Consider the following 16,780-nt stretch of genomic DNA (forward strand, 5'->3'; position numbering starts at 1 on the left):
AGCCCTCTTGCAAGATGGGTTGTTTGTTGTTTCCAAAAAAAGGTTAGAGACCTTTGCACCATGACCAACACCAGTATGACCAGTGCAGGCCAGCCAGGAGCAAGAGCATTACAGAGTTTCGCTACTTCTGCAGATCCATTTTAGGAACAGCTGCCATACCAGAATACTCTTGCAAAAAGTTTTGAGATGCTAAATTGTTTAGCTCCTTGTAGATCTTGGGGAATACATTTTCTCTCATCCATAACAGGGAGAGTCTGGTCAGAAAGGACAGGAAGAGTTGGCTCAGCTGAGGAGAAATTGTCAATAAAGCTTTCCCACTCCTCTCTAAATGACTTATGCCTTGTTCTGGGGGTCTGTGCTCTGAAAATTCCTTCAGGAAGACAGACTTCAGCTGGGTAGCATGGGCCTTGAAATAGCTCTTCCTGGCATCCACAAATTTGTGCTGCCATGGTTGTGGTTGGACAGAGATGTAAAATCCTCAGGGCAGAACCCATATGGACAGGTTATCCACCAAGAAGAGATCCATATACACCACAAAGGAAAAAGGTATCCAGATGACCTTGCTGGTGCCACACCACTTCCCACAGAAATTTCCAAGGGCTTTTTTAGTCACCAAAAGACTATAACTGAACAAAAATAATTTTAAAATGCAGTCACCATCCTACCTCCAAGCAAAGCCTCTTTGCAGCCTGCCCCAGTATTCTCAAATAAAACAGTATTCCTGGAGCTGAACCCACAGTCTTCCCTACATACAAACTCTGCTCCTAAGCCAAGCCATTGTGTTCAGCCTCTCCCTCCCTTCAATTTTCTCCATCAGTTCTTGTCTATTAGAAAAGAAATCATAGATCTACACTCTCTAGATAAAAGTTTCACCACACACCTGTTGTCAACATCCTGTAAGTTTAAAGTGCCCAAATGACATCTATGGAGGAAAGGCAGCTAAGTGGGCCCTGATTGAAAAGGAGTGGAAACTGCTGGGTTCCATTGGTGGCACAGCCGGGAACAATCACCCCCTTGGAAAAAGTAGAAGAACAGCTGGACATACTGCCCAGACTGAGAATTGAGTAGCCTGTTTCTGACAGTAAGATGAAGCTGGAAAAGTGCTGCAAGAGTGTTTTCTGTTATTAATAGGCACTTTGCTAATACTGCTCAAGATAGTCAGCTCCCTCTCAGTCATTTCCTGCTGCAGCCACCGAATCCCATTGGTCACAGCACTATATGCTCCATTACAAGCTATTTCCTCTCTACGTTTGCAATGCCTCCAAAAGCTTTTGCAGAAAGTCCTGATGATCTCCCTTCCTGCCTCCCTCTGCAGACACAATTCCCTCATAATTTGACTTTCTGGGATCACATATGGGGAGTGGGTAAGAGGCACACAAAGATTTACTCTTCATAGATAGCAGCCTTGCCCCCTACTCCCCTTCCAGGCCCCCTCTCTATCTGGTCCATGCAAACAAATCCTGAGTGGGAAAGAGCGTTTGGAAGAGGCCTGTGTCTGGGCCAGCCGCCTTTCATCCAGAAGATGCCTCTTCCCGTTGGAAAATACAAGCATTGTGTGAAAACATTTTAATATATTCATGCACATTCCTATAGCTCGCAGGAGCGAGTGGGTCTCAGCACCCTCCCCTCCCTGCCTTCCAAACGATTTTCATAGGCAATGATGCACTGGGAATACCACTTGTTTTCTCGAATGCCCGCGAGTATGTAAATTGTGGGAATATGCAGGCCAAGGGCTGTGGTTTTATTGTGCTGCAGAAAAGATTTTACTAATTACTTGCCTAAACTCCAAAGCAGTACGCCTGCTTTTTTACAAAGCAGGAGAGTGGGGAAGGTGGGGGTGGTGGGAAGAGGAGGAGGGGGACTAGAAAAAAAAATGCAGGGGGAAGAGAGAGTAAAGGGAAAGAGGGAGAAGGAAAGAGAGCACAAGGGATGCATTTCAAAGTTTCTCCAGCAATTGGATGGGGGGGAGTTGGGCCCAATGTGAAATCATAGAGGTCAAAGGTGGGTCTCCCTCCCTTGTGAGAAAGTGGTGAATCAGGACGGTTTATCAAACGATCATTTTCTTTTGAAACTGGGAGGCAGCGGCTGGGACAATTCTGCAGATGTGCTTGATGAGTTTGGGACAAAAATGGGCTGCCTCCTCCCCCCCTCCCCCCTTTAAGGTCTCCCATCAGGGGTTGCTTCTCCCTCCAGTGCTTCCAGGACCCTCCCCTCCCTTCTTCAGTGGTCAGCTGAGACCCCCACCCACTGACCGCCTTTGTATTCCTGGCCTTTGGACACAGTGACAGGGCCCTTTATGAGACCCCAATCAAGACCCCCATGTCACAGGTACCTAGTAGAGATACCAGACCCTTTTCAAATGAGGAACAACAAGGAAAATATGCTGGCCCATTGTCCCAGCACGGCACCAAGGGAGATGAAAGGGACAGGCTGCTCCCTCTCTGCAGACTGCCTGCCAATCAACCCTAGTTATTAAGGTCACGATGTGGAAATTCTTTTGACCTACACCTAATCAAAGATGCACCAAGGACTTTTGAGACAACATGGGGGAAGGTGGGAGAGCAAGCATCCCCCTGTCCTCTCCACCCATAAATACATTGGAGCTTCCACAGAGAATTAGTAGGTGTTACCCCAGCTGGTGCTGCAGCACACTTGCCCCAACTACCACTAGGGCAGCCAAGCAGAGCTCTGTGCTGGCATGCAGCCTCAGGAGAGCTTAAATTAAAAGCATTTCTCACTGAAAGTTACAAACTGAGCAACACTAGAGATGGCTCAGAAGCCATGAACGAGGACACTGTGTGACAAATACTAAGCATCCTCTTTCTTACTGCTGATATCTTTGGTTTGCATAGGCTGTGGGTTTCACTAAACATGGTCAGCACCTTCCAACAGTGAGTCCCGAAGAAGAAAAACTCAGTGGATGTGAATCTCTGAGTCTCCAAAATCTGAAGCACTTGGAAGAGTGGATAGATGCCAGTAGTGCAGAGCAGACATTCTGAATCACCTGGGCATGATACAAGATGGAGAACCAAGATGATGTTGAAGGTGGCAGTTTTTAGGACTACATAGAAATATCTCACAGAGAGCAGGTAGGAGCCATGTGCACTGCCAGAACAATGAGATGGACACAAAACAATTAGAGCATGGGTCAGATGGGATCAGAGGAGCACATCCCACCAGACAGCTCCAGCCACCAGACAGCTCCAGTGCACTTGGAATATGGACAAGATCACTGCCTCTGAAAGGTTGTTCTGCATCGCTCACTGAGTCATCACCGTGCACTCAGAACAGTCAGACACAATTCTTCAACCTGACAAGTGACACAAGAAATGACAGACTAGAATCTGTGATAGTTCACACAAAAAGGAAATAAAAATATCCAAACTCCATAACAGAACAGTATTCAGCATATATAGAATGCTTCTGCAAGTGCACGACCTTGAACTAGGTCCTCCAGAAGAGCCACATGGTGGAAGTCATGGCCACCACTGGCACACTTATGATCAGTCTTGAAGAAACATAAATTTTTGGGACTCTTCTTTATGTAACATATCTACTGTCACTCAGGGAATACCCTTCCTGACCCCATGCCAACTTGCTGCTCTCATCCTGTTGGCATTCTTCAAAGCCCACCTGGATGAAGGTCTTAGTGAAAGGAAAACAAATTTGGGGTGGTAGTATAGTGAAGTTGTAGAAAGTGGAACAGTCACAGCAACCAAGCTGCAAGTTTTGTTATGCTAAACACTGCTCATGTGTTGGCTCATTTTTCTCTGTCTTTTAGCTAAAACATACCAGTGCTACTGAAACCCCCACAATTCCTGTCAGAGAGCCTGCAGAAGGTAACAGCCAACAGAGGTGACCAGCTGGCTAAGAGATGAGAAGTGGAAGATTCCAGAAGAGCTCTGGGACAAAGACTCATGTCTTTACACAAATCCTACTACGTTCTTCTCCACTGGAAGTCATTGACATTCCTAAAACTGTCCCTTTGTTCCTTGGCTTTTACACAACTGTTGAAGCAGGTGGAAAACAGCTTTTTCTTCTGGATGTTGAATGAACTGCTCTTATACCAAAAACTGCTTAGCTATGGCAAGGCATGGTCTGGTTTAGGTCGTTTTAAGTCAAGATCCAAACTGACACTTCAGACACTGTAAGCTGCAATGCTCAAAGCAGACATTACTTAAGCCCTGCAGCACAAAAGACAGATATTGCCTTTACTTCAGGGCAATATCCTCCACTATCACCCTCTTTTCAAATGCCAATGGCAGGCTGAGGACAGTCTCCTGCTGTCCTCAGAGTGAATCAACACTCCTTTAGAAGGGTCAGGCTGCTATCTTAGGACACTACAGCTTCACTTCCCACCTCAGGGCATGAGCTTGCATCCTCTGAGTGACACGTCCGGCCTCATCTGGGAGGAGTAACAGTGGAAGCTGAGCCTGGTTAGAGGCATCTGCACCTGGGGCTCTCACCGTGCAAGAAAGGTCCATCCCTCTGTGTCCCTTCCCGCCCCCAAAAGCAGTCATTTGAAAGGCGGGGAGGGAACAGACACCACTCTAATTGTAGGAGTGAAACCTGGCATCCTCCTGCTCATCTACCTTTGCACTCCATTTCTGTTTCTCTTTGAACCTCTGGTACAGCTTGTCAGGTCGCTGCCCTCCTGAGAGATCAGAAAAAAAAAATAAAACAGTGATTACTATTGTACACTGATATGCAAGCTGGAAAAAGAGAGAGAAAAGGAGAGAGAGAACGGCCTCCATGTGTCAGACTATGAAAGGGCTTCGACTGAAGCCGCCTGAAAAACAAACCCTTAATTTAAATGTTAATGAAAGTGCTGAAGAGACATCAGAGGCTTTCATTTCTCTACAAGGAACAGAATCACCAGGTCTAGAATTTATGGCCCCCTTCACCTCCCCTCTCCTCTTCTCTGCTCCATCAGCCACAGAAGTAAGGAAAGGAAAAAAAACCCTAATTTTAACATTAACTCCACACTTCCACCCTAGGATGCAATTGCTAAATTATCTGTTGGCAGGACACTGATCAAAGGTGGAAAAACAAAGGCACACTGCACAACTGAGCAAAGGTAAACAGCAGCCAAGGTCTGGTGAAGTTACCTTCTCCCCCTGCGAACTTAAAAAGCAAAGAGAAAACAATCACAAACTGGAAATGGAAACCTCAAACCATAAAGTTGCCAGCCCCCTCAACTAAGTTTCTTCTGTCACATCGATTAAACAGTCACGGATTCTCCTGTGCAAACCACACAGCACAAGAAAGATGCTTCCTCCAAGCTTTCTGAGACAGACTTTCCCCTCAAGCAAGGGGAAAAATGATAAAAAACTGCAGGGGGAGGGAAAAAAAAAATCAATATGCAACACAGCTCAATACGATTAGAAACAGATGTCTGCATTCCAACTCAGTCAGCTACTGCCTCCCAAAAGCTGCTCACCTGCCTGCAAACACTAGTGAGCCAATTCACACAGTCACAGAAAATATATACATTAGAGTATTGGCCAAAAGTGACAAAAAGGGAGGAAGTAATCAATCACGTGAGCTTTAGAGGACAAAAGAAAGAAACTGAAGAAAGGTAAGCTGCAGTTTCTCAATCTATAGAAATGTTTGCCTATGTGTTTATTTCTAGAGGAGAGGGAAAATGGACATGTGTGTTCATGTGTTCACCCTCGTGAAGAAGACCAAACAGAGTCATTATCACACAATTAAAGAAGGTAAAACAACGTCTTCTTCCTCCCAACATCAAGGGAACAGTCAGGGCAAATGGATAAGACACAAGTGTCATTTTAGCTCCAGAGGGGAGAAACTGATACTCATTTCCTGCTCTTCAGCTTTAGGGTGAAAGAGCACCAAGTCAGTTATGACTATTGCATATACCCAGAAACCCACATCCAGATCACCCTCTGGGGTCAGTAAAAGATGGCAGTTAATGCCACCACTAACTCTGCACGTCCACTCTGGGATCTCACAGTTGAGCAGGTTCTTCCTGCCCCGCTTAAGAAACAGCTGCAGGTCAGAGTCCCCTCTCAATTATTCAAACCGACCAGGCTCTCCAAAGATCCCCAAGGACAGCAGAGCTATTGCTGCCGGCTGTTTTGCTGGCAATGCACAAACCCAAACAAAACTCAGCTCCTTCTCCCAAGTCCTAGCAGACTCAGAGAGGTTAACTGCACAAAGCCAGGTCAAAGTAGAGCACACTATGGCCAACATCTCATCTTGATATGCAGTAGGGGAAATCTGCTGATAAAATCAGAGTAAGAAATGAGGGCAGGGGAACATTATCCAACATTTTAACTTCTACACATTAGGGCTTCAATTGCACAGTTAAAACCACTCCAAAGTTGCTCTGATTCAAGTGGGTTGTTTTGCTCTAAGGCAATCTGCAAGATCAGATTGTTACACTTTCACAAGAAGTTTCTAGATAACTATTAAAAAGAAGCCCACAAAATTAATCACTTTGATCACTCCCAATGGAAGAGAGGCCCATTCAGTAAAGTTGCCTGTTAGTAACCTTTCTCTTCCTTCCTTTCCCCAACAAGTTTGGGGTACATTTTACAATTTGCCTGAGGTTGTCCGTAGAAGCAGAGATCTCCTCAGATATTAATTCCTCATAATAATCCATGAGAGAGGAAATTAGGTTAAAATGAGCATGTTCAAGTAGAAGAGTTTAGTCTCAAATACAACAATGCATAAACAGGAGAGCCAGCCCAGCTTTTTTAATTCAGCTGCTCATGTAAGTATTTATTTTCCTTTAAATTAAGCATCCAATGCAGATAGATAGTATTCAGTACAAACTTTCCTTCTCTCTGGAGTTAACTAGCACCTCACCAAGGCAACATCCATGAGGAGAGGTCATCTATTGCAGCACACTAATTACACAGTCAGAAAAGAAGAGACTGTCTCTCAGGCTAGCACACCCAAAGCACATTTCTGTCACAGTGAAGCACTTTATGATTGTCCCAAAATGTACCAAGGGTTTTCTAGTTCTCTGTCTACAGTGAAACTTGGCATCCTGCTGTTCATCCACAGCTGCACATTGGAAACCATTTGTGTGTCTCCATCTCTTTGCTTGCTTTAAAATCTGACACACTTTGAATACAGCATCACATGATAAGCATTAAAATATTTTAAAATGAAAATAGCAAATGCCAGTGGCTGTACCTGGCAGGCGAAGTCAGCCTAGATCTGAGTACTTTTTAAAATTCAACACCAAAAAAAATCTGGATCCAAGATTAATAATGAACTTAACATGAAGGTCCACGTCTTTCTTTCTTTCTTTCCCCTCCAGTTTACACTGTACACTGCTCCTTTCTCTTCCCTAGCTACTGCCACCTCAGGGAACAACAAAGCATGAAGGTGCCACTGGTCTACCAGAAACTCCCAAGTTTGCCTCACCTTGCACATTTGAATTGGTCCACTGCACTTAGGCTTGCCCTGATCCCTGAGCACACATAAGTCACTGCAGTAAGCACCACTAAATGGAAGTTTAACATCTGTGTGATGTAGAGTTCAAATGGCAAGTGAACTTGGGGCAGAGGGAAGAGGATTATGAGCAGCTAAGAAATGGAGTTTAGGGTAGCAGCAGAGTAAGTACAGCGTTTTACTAACCCATGGAGAAGGAAAGCTTTGGAGATTAATTAAACCAGTGTCTGAAGGAAGCTGAGGTACCCTTATTTTAAGTATCCTACTTTAAGAACATACCCAGAGTCTTCTCTAGTCACTTGTGTGACCTGCTATACAAAGCACAGCGTAACTTTGCAGACTTGCTGAAAACCCAGAATGAAAGCAATACCCTCCCATCCCCATTACCCTGCAGGGCACTGTTAGGGATCCCCAAAGCAATGAAGCTTCAACAACACATATGGGTATCAAGACACTTCCATGGCTGAAAAAGCTATGTATAGGACTAAGCACAGTTTTCCTCAGCAGGGTGTGAAGAAATGATCCAATATTCTTGATACCCTTTTAATACCTTTTCCTCTAGTTAATCTCCCTGATAGGAATCATTCTATTTGCAGACCCTAAAAACATCCAGATAGCACCAATACACAAAGAACAAGGAAGCCTCCTCCTCCAGCTCCACACATCCATAGGATGATCTCTGTAGTGACACAGGGGAAATATGGACAAATCAAAGCAGAATACCTAGGAAAAAAAATGCCCGAAGCCAGAGGAGCTGTGCTCTAAGAGTGCAAGTCTCTAACATTTAGCTTGATGTACAGGCACTGTCCTCTAGAATAGCAGTCCAGCAGTGCAGGACTACAGCAGGCACAGCAGAAAACCCAGCTGTGGATCAGAAGCATATGGGATACTTTGTAAGAAGCTTCACACAGAGGAAGATATCACTGAAAAGACAAAAAGTTTCAGCCTATTAACAGCTGAAGTTCAGTAAGAATACCACTCTGACTACTCTAGAGTCTTAGTCCTGGCAAACTTCCAGGTCAGGAAGCTACAGCCTCTCCAAAGCAATTTTAGATGACTAGAGCTGGAGGAGCCTTCCTTGCTCCTACCCCACTGCACACAACTGCTTTGAGCTCTGTGCATCCACAGCAGAGACAGCTGCCATTTCTTAGCAGCAATGGGCCAAAATACTTAGGTGATTGGAGCTTGATTCTCCAGCAGTTCTACACCAGTAGAACCTGTCCTTATGGAGGCAATCTCAGTTTACATCAGCACAACTGAGAAGGGAGAATCAGAAGGTCACGTTAAATGTTTAGGAGGAAGTGGAGGTTATAGGCCATGTTCAGCCTCACTGGGGAACAAATGTATCCAAGCTCTGGCTAGAAGGATGGGGACTGCGAGGGAGGAAAAGCTTTAGACACAAAAGCGCATAGGGAATGCATATGGGTGAAATATGGGCTCCTGCAAATAAAACAGAAACCACAGAGCTCCCCAAAGCAGACTTTCCTAGAAACCAGATATTATCTTTTTGATACTCGCCCTCATTAGACAGCAAGTAATAAAACCTATTAGTGAAAAATTCATCTCCCCTGCCCCTTGCCCTGGCCCACCCCCACCACATGCCCTCCTGCTCTGATCCTCTCTCTCTTCTAGGATGGCTGCGATTTGTTCTGAGAAGCGACAGGTTTATAGGTTAGCCGACACCTTCTCTCTGTGGAATTTTAATTAACTTCTCCCATCGTCAATATGTTAAGGAGCAGGGTTCCCATTATACGAGGTCAGCAGCGTGTTTCAGGCCCTGCTATATCAGCCGTCAAATTGAAGAATTAATGACGTGGCTAATTGGCTCTAATTCTCCACACCCCCCTCCCTAAAATATGGAGGGGTAAGGGGGGGTGCAGTAGGGTGGGCTAGTGGGAGAGGCTGGTACAGTCCACAGTCTCATAAAAAAAATGAGAGTGCACAATTTAAGCCCACTTGTTCATGGAGTAGCTGATCCACCACCTCCAATTTATCACCCTGCAGGGAGGAGAAGGGGGGTGGGGAGACTGAGGGTAAATATTGTGACAGAGAGTGTGCACAAGTGTGCACACCAGGGAGAGGAATACGGTCCTGACAAGAGGCCATGGCAGTAGGTCATCACTTAGGAGTAGGAAGCAGAATGCCACTGGTCTCTAACCAGCCATGGTGCCTGAGCCAGAGCCTGTCTGCCAGAAAAGGGACCCTTGCAGCACAGAAGACAGCAAAGGGCTTCTACCTCACATCTTACAGCGGCACTAACGTGAGTGACACTTCAATACACTAATGGTCTCAAACACACAGAGCAGAGGAACAACGCAACAGCAAAATCATAGCAAGCCTGGAGTATCATTTCCCTGACAAAACCATTAGCTCCATACCACTAAGTTTCTGCTGCCTGCAAAACAAGCTTGGAAATCTAACAAGGACAGCAGTTGTGGACAGTATTTTGGTTTTGCACAAGCATAAAGTTCAGTAGTTGCAGACATCACATGAGCAGCAACAGCAGCTTTTCCTCCCCCCTTCCTTGAGGTATGCTGAGGAAGAACCTCTCTTGCATGTAGACCAGTTTAACAGGGAACCAGAGACAGATCATTGCTGGTTGGTGTAAGATTTTAACACTGAGAGTTTCACAGATTTTCACTTCAAGAACAGGAGCACTTCAAAGAATACGCTGCAAGACACTGGTGTATGTATTGCCCTTGCCTCCCATGCTGAAGTTGTATTTGTAGCATTATGCCTGCACTAGAAGCACAGGGCTATAGGCAACAGAGGCTGGAAAAGCACATCCCTGAACTCCACTTTATCTTTGCCAGTTCAACATGTTCAAAAAACCCTGAGTTTTAACTACTGCACATAGCTCTCAAGTAGGGACCTTTTTGCTCAGCATCTCTTCTGCTAGAGAATGAGAATACAAGTTGGCATCTTTTCAGCACAGAAAATCTCAAGAGGATCCAGCTCACTGTTTCTAATTAGCAAGTCAGCGTTCCTTCGTCAAGAAAGAACAAGCAGGTCCCACCTGAGGCCCTAAGAGGAACCCAGCGCCACCTTCACGGCCTCTTTATAAGGGGATCACTCTGCTGGCATAGGAAATAAAGACCACATGCTCTTCCCTGAGCTCCTGCTGCAGGCACAAGCACCTGATCAGCCTCCACACAAATCAAGTCTCTGAACTGCCACATTGGTGCCTCAGAAAGATTTGTGGACACACAGCCTATCCAACTCCTTTACTTCTCTCTGCTGAAAATCGGGAATAAAGAGATCTGTTACCTTAATAATGGGCTGATAGCAATGGACCACACTCGATCCTCTGTCTGCACAGTATGTAGACACTGACCAACTCTGCCCGCGGACAGGGACCAAACCTAAAGAGAGAGATGCATGTTATACCACATCACCCAAAACTGCAGAAGGTAGGATGCATGCTGCTAATGTTGTGCTGGATGAGCTGCCCAAACTGCCATGTTTACCTTTCCAGAGACCCTCTCCCTGAATTCCAATTACTTATTTTGGGGGAACTGAGCCTTCAATTGCTGACAGAAACAAGAACTTGAAGTCACACAAATATTCACCCCACTAGTAACTGAGAGAGTACCCCCATCACCACTTGCTCCCTAAGGGTAGCACTCAATACAAACTCCTCATCTTCTGTAGTTAAATAAATGACAACTAAGATTTGTTCAAATCTATTTTCTTGAACAGTGTGGAAAGACTTAGTAGTATCTCTGAAAAATTTCCATTAATATTAACTGTAAAGTTAATCATTCAGCAGCCTGTAAAATAACCTTCCTTTACAAGAGTCCCCTCCTTTAGACCAAGTTTTTCAAGTGTACCCCAGGTTGTTTTCGAACTGGGTGCTCTTGCACTCTGACAATATGAGAGAATTCCTTTCCTCCCACAACACTGCAAACATGCACATCTCCTTCCACCAGTTCACCCCCTTGTTTCTGGGTCCTAATAAAGGCCCCAAAATTCTTGCTGGGGCCTCTGCTAGTGGCCCTCATTTTCTCCACCTTGCCATCATTCTTGGCCCACAGGACTCAAGCCCCCCAGTTGTCTGTAACCAACCCCCAATGTTTTGCTTCAAGACTTCAAAGCGCGGAGTGCCCTATTTGTTTGTTTGTTGATAATGCCCAGGATTGCAGGCTATTCTTGTCAGCGGGGAATTTAGCACCTAGTGTCAGCAAAAGCAGCAGAAAAGCTTAACTCCTTTAAGGCATCCCTATCTCCTACAGGTTAAAAATATTGCTCAGAGCACACTATCTGCTGCCTATCACACAGGAATGTACATTAACAGCTCTTCAGGGCTTAGTCCTAATCAACACTCAGCAGAGCCCTCAATAGCTTAGACACTTAGAGCCCCTTTAAAAGGTTGGCTGGGATTCCCTTCCACCCTCCAAGAGTCTCATTCAAGCAAACAAGACAGCCTACAAAAGAGATGATAAAAAATAAGAGGTGAACATCCCCAGAGTATATGCTGTGGGGAGCACTGGGTGGGCAAGATCTCACACTAGCTCTAAGAAAAACAGCTTGAAATTCCCCTCTGGGCTTCAGGAATTTGTTCTCAAGGTCGGGGATGTCTGTCCTCCAGCTGTCAGAGAAGTAGCAAGAAGGCACTCTCCCAGAAAAGGATCCACAGACCAGAGAGGAGCAGCACCGCTAAAGTGTGAGACAAAGCAGCATCGAGGTCTTGCTCCCAAGAGGCAAACAGCAACTCCAAAATTGCCTTTTGCATCTGAACATTACTTGCTTTACTTGAAAGTGACTTTACTCAGGAGTACATCTGTACAAAGGGACCAACAAAAATCAATCGGGTCATGCTGCTTCACACACTTCCTATAAAACCTTGAAAGAGAAATTTAAGTCTTTCCCTCTTGAAAAACAGGAATTAGCTGGTTTTCCTTTTATCTCCATGAATGCTCTATGATATGAACCAGCACTAAGGGTGTCTATCAGCCTACCCAGAGCAAAAGACATACAACATTCAACATGCAGCAACCACTTCCAACAATGAAACAAGTGGTTGTGAAGATACTACAGGTACTGGCAGGATAAGGGTGAAACATCTGTGTAGAGCTTCCTAAACTCATCACAAAGAGCTGATTACAGCTCAGAGGAACAACTCTCCAGGTCCACACAGACACAAAGCATTGCCGACCAGATCCAGAAGGACAAAAATCAACAAGGTTCTGCCCCATAAAGAAATAGTCAAAAATTATGTGACAGGACCCAGTGATGCCAGCTGGAAAAGAAAAAGGGGAGCTAATAATATTCATAGTTTAACTTCATTGCTGGTTTGCAAACCAAGAATCATTGAAAAAAAGCCAAAAAAACCCCACACAAATAAATAAAATAAACAAACCACAAAATTAGTAAATAACAATAGATTAGGAAAAGAGATTCCATCCTTTACGGAGATTGAATATATAACAGAAAGCACATTAAACCACATTGCAACGTTAAATCACAAAACAAGGATGGGTTTGAGATCCATACAGCACATTTCACACTAACTGGCATCTCCACTACAGTGTAGACAGATGTACAGGGAAAGAAGCAAAATATCAGCTTCTGCCTTCTGCACTTCCAAGTTTAAGCCAGCAGCTGATGCTGTAAATTACTGCCAAATCTCTTTCTAACAAGCCTGGCAGAGCAAGCATCTTTTCAGAGACACGAGCCAAGACAGTCAGCATTCCTCCTGCAAGGAGTACAGGGCTCACAACAGTTCTGCTGACACTTAAATATTCATGGCACAAGACCTCTGAAGTCACCTCTACAGCAGCACCCGCAGCTGCTGAAACATTCCCTGCTCACCTTCGCTGTTCGGTCCCGGGAGCCGCTGACAATGAGGCCACCTTGGAAGTCCACACAATTCACCTCCTGTTCATGTGCAGAGAACTTGACACTGTAGGAGCCATGGATCTTGTGAAGGACAATACTGCCATCTCTGAAAAACAAATCCACAGGCAGGGAATTTGTATGCCTTGGACATGCATCTTCCACTAATGCTTTGGAGTGCTACAAAAAGAGCAGGACTGATCTCTGACAGGGGCTGAAATCCATGCAGCATTATTAACCCTCCAGTCTTCACACATCACCTGTTCTCTTGCAATTCCACATCTGGCCTGTTAATGCCTGATCTGATGCACATGAAAATTTTCCTGGCTATTTTTCCACCCTTCACTTTGTGTTCAGCTGCAGAAACTATAGCAAAGCAGCCATTCCTCCTCCTACTGCTTTGAGCTTGCCAGAATCCTGTCTGTATGCTGAATGGCTGGAGTAAGGGAACAAGTGAGAGGACACTGTCACCCATGTCAAAGCCTCAGCTTTTCATTCATTTCAGAGTAGCCGTACAGGGTGCTGTGCTTTGAATTAACTACACAGACATTTAGACCTTTTTCAATCAACACAGTTACTGGAATTTTAAATGCAAGCCCTCATTTTCACTTGAATTTTGGTCTACAGTTCACAGGCAAGAGTTCCACGATACCCAAGGCAGACAGCCATACTTGTCTCTCCCAATTCTGTGCTTAACTGTTGTATGTATTTTTAAAGTTTTAGCTATTAATGAAAGTCCTGTCACTTGCTGTAACTGTAAAAGGCCAGTCAAATGCAAAATTAATTGGAGAAGTGTGTGTGTGCTGGAAGGCTTGGCAGTTTTTCCCCTCTCCACAATTATATCAGTGGGTCTAATAAACACACAGTTGTCTCTAGAAAACTTTCTGCACCACTGCAGTCCCAGCTAATCAGCAGTACTGATTATTAGAACAGTCTAGATACCCTGGTTCTAACCAGGAAAGAAATCAAACTTGCCAGTAGTCAGGTTTGCCTGATCAGTCAATCCTGATTCAACAATCCTGTGGGTGTCAAGACAAGTTTACAAGAGCAAAGGACACTTTTTAAAGTCAACAGCATGAGACACAGCTCTTTCAGTGCTGCAAGAGGAGTTTTTCAGGTTAGAACCAAAATTACAAGAGAGGAAGGAGCAGCAGCTGACCATAGCCAAGCAGGAGGACACTCTGTAGCAAAACTGGCCCCTCTGCTCTGGGCTGGAGTTACACAGAATCTTCCCAACTTCAGTGGCAAAACCCTCAGACTCCTTCATTCACCCGACTTACCCCCCTCCACTGACAATGTGGGAGTTGACAAGAACGAAACGACACACGTCCTCCTGGTGGCCAGAGAAGATGGCTTGAGGGTGACACTGTAGACCTGTCCCCTCTGCACAGAGGTGATAGGCCTGGATGTTCTCTGCTTGAGACAGGTAGAGATACTCATCATCCAGCTCCATCCAGGGCATCAAACTGCAAATAGACAGCAGGTTGGGGGCGTGCAGGAGTGGGGAGAAGAAAACAAAACAAAACAACCTCACACAGAAAAAGAAAAAATAATTCCATATGCAAACATATCAACAGAAATAAATGCCTGCTCAAGAAAAGTGAAGTTGGAGCAGCAGGTCACATGCAAAAGTAGAGCTTAATATAGCAGCACAGCTGCAAGTGAAGCTTCTCCAGTAGCACAAAAAGCAGATTACATTGCTGGCATTTTTCTAACCAAGAGCTGAGGAAAAGGAAGCATGGAATCTTCGAAACAGAAGATGGCCAAAAGTCTAGTAAGCACAGATAGGAAATATTTAAGGGCCCCTGAGCCTTAAATATTTCTAGTTAAGAAACTAGACCCTGGTGCTGGTGAGGTATGCCAAGCATTTCTAATAGAGCATCCAGTGTGAGGCTGTTGGTGCAAACAATCACTCTTGATCCTGAACACTATTTGCTGGTGCCCAGCAAAGACTGCAATGCCACAGTGCCACTGTTCCACACACCTCTAAGCAGGGGAGCATGTCACCAAAATACCACAGCTCTTCCTACAGACAGAAAGTCACCCTCCTCCTGCACTCTGAGGCTACCCAAGAACTTTATGCTCATCATACAGAGGAGTTCTTTTTCTATATTCACACCTCTTCTCCTGCTGAGCCATAAGCTATAGAGCAAGCTCTTGATTTCTCTTGCCCATCTTTTATAGGAGCCCCGACACCCTTTCTGCCCCTGCTTTATGTGGGACAGTGGCAGGTTTGTACAGACAGGTTCCAAGCCATGAGCAGTGGAGCAAAAAAAAAAACTATTCCAAAGTATTTTGAAGATTGATGCTATATATGGAAAATATCCTTTAATTTTTGGAAGACCAAGAAGAGTAGGTGACACTCAAGCAATATCTGAAACAAATCTGCCATCTCACAAAGTTTATTTATTCTTGAAACAAAAGCAAAATACAGAAGACAACAGGCTACAATACACACTTAGGCAGTGAGATCTTTGTTCAAGACTTTGCTTTTGTGTAGCCAACAAAGATTCAACAAATAAGATTTCAGATATAGCAAGGCCAGATACAAGGACACATGGGACTCATGTGCTATGGGGCACGTATGCGTGAAATTGTCTCTGCTTTGCAGTCATTGCCAAGTGCACCAATGTCCATGGAAACACTGAGCAAATCTAGAGTCTTTCTACAGAGTAGACTTTCAGTTTTCAAACTCTTCAGGAACAAATGGCTTTGAAAGCAGTGCAGCTTCTCATAAAAGCCTGCCTCTCTCTTTTTTTCAGATCATTTGTCCTCAGAGGTCATGATTTTCTGTGTCATCAGAGTCATTACATACAGCCATACCTCATAACATCACAATGAACAACTAGAAACAAGCAAGAGGATAAGATTGCTCATTAGACAGAAGGTTCCTGCTTGACTGTATTCATCTTCAGGAACAGGCTTTTAATCATATGGACAAAGCAGTTGAGTTTGTAAAATTCATCTGGGACTTGATCATACACATGGAAAAAGTAAGAGGCATCTTCAGAGCAGGAGCTTTGGGTTTAGGTAGGCTTTGATTTCCCCTTCCTTCCTCCACTCCTACGCAGTCCTCTAAAAGCAAGTGAATATCCAGCTTACCTAGACTACAGCCAGTTTTTGTGGCTCTCCTTTTGCAGAAGTTTAGCTTTTTACCTTTTTCTATAGCTTTTTCATAAGGAGAAATAACAAATCTGAAGCAGGATAAATGAAAATTAGAGGATGCCATTTGGATGGTGGCCTCATTAAATCAGTCCTTGCCTTTTCACTTGGGAAGCTGGTTTAGTAATGATCTCTAATATCCACAGAGCCTGTCTTCACAGATGGTTGCAAGCACTTCAAAGGCAGGTATACAACCTGCACCAAAACCCACTCTGCTCACTACAGCTGTTCCCAGGACTTTAGACAAGAAGTGGCACATTATCCACCACTTCAATCTACACAGCACAAAAAGGCATGAAAGCTCAGTAGAAGGTCCCTGTTCTTTAGCAGCTAACAAACCATAGTCCTTCTCATTTTT

At 44.6% G+C, this 16,780-nt stretch overlaps 1 protein-coding gene across 1 annotated transcript in view; it reads right to left on the bottom strand.

The window, feature by feature from the left end:
• The window catches only part of FBXW4 (F-box and WD repeat domain containing 4), a 63,144-nt gene that overhangs the window by 30,769 nt on the left and 15,595 nt on the right, over positions 1–16,780 (bottom strand). Inside the window, exons 3-5 of the mRNA XM_033065559.2 lie at positions 14,541–14,726; positions 13,237–13,369; positions 10,693–10,787 (exon numbers count right to left, since the gene is read on the bottom strand). Of these exons, the coding sequence (XP_032921450.1) occupies positions 10,693–10,787; positions 13,237–13,369; positions 14,541–14,726 (414 nt within the window). The remainder of the gene's footprint in view (positions 1–10,692; positions 10,788–13,236; positions 13,370–14,540; positions 14,727–16,780) is intronic.

Source organism: Catharus ustulatus, chromosome 8 (assembly GCF_009819885.2).
Source record: "Catharus ustulatus isolate bCatUst1 chromosome 8, bCatUst1.pri.v2, whole genome shotgun sequence".
NCBI lineage: Eukaryota > Metazoa > Chordata > Aves > Passeriformes > Turdidae > Catharus > Catharus ustulatus.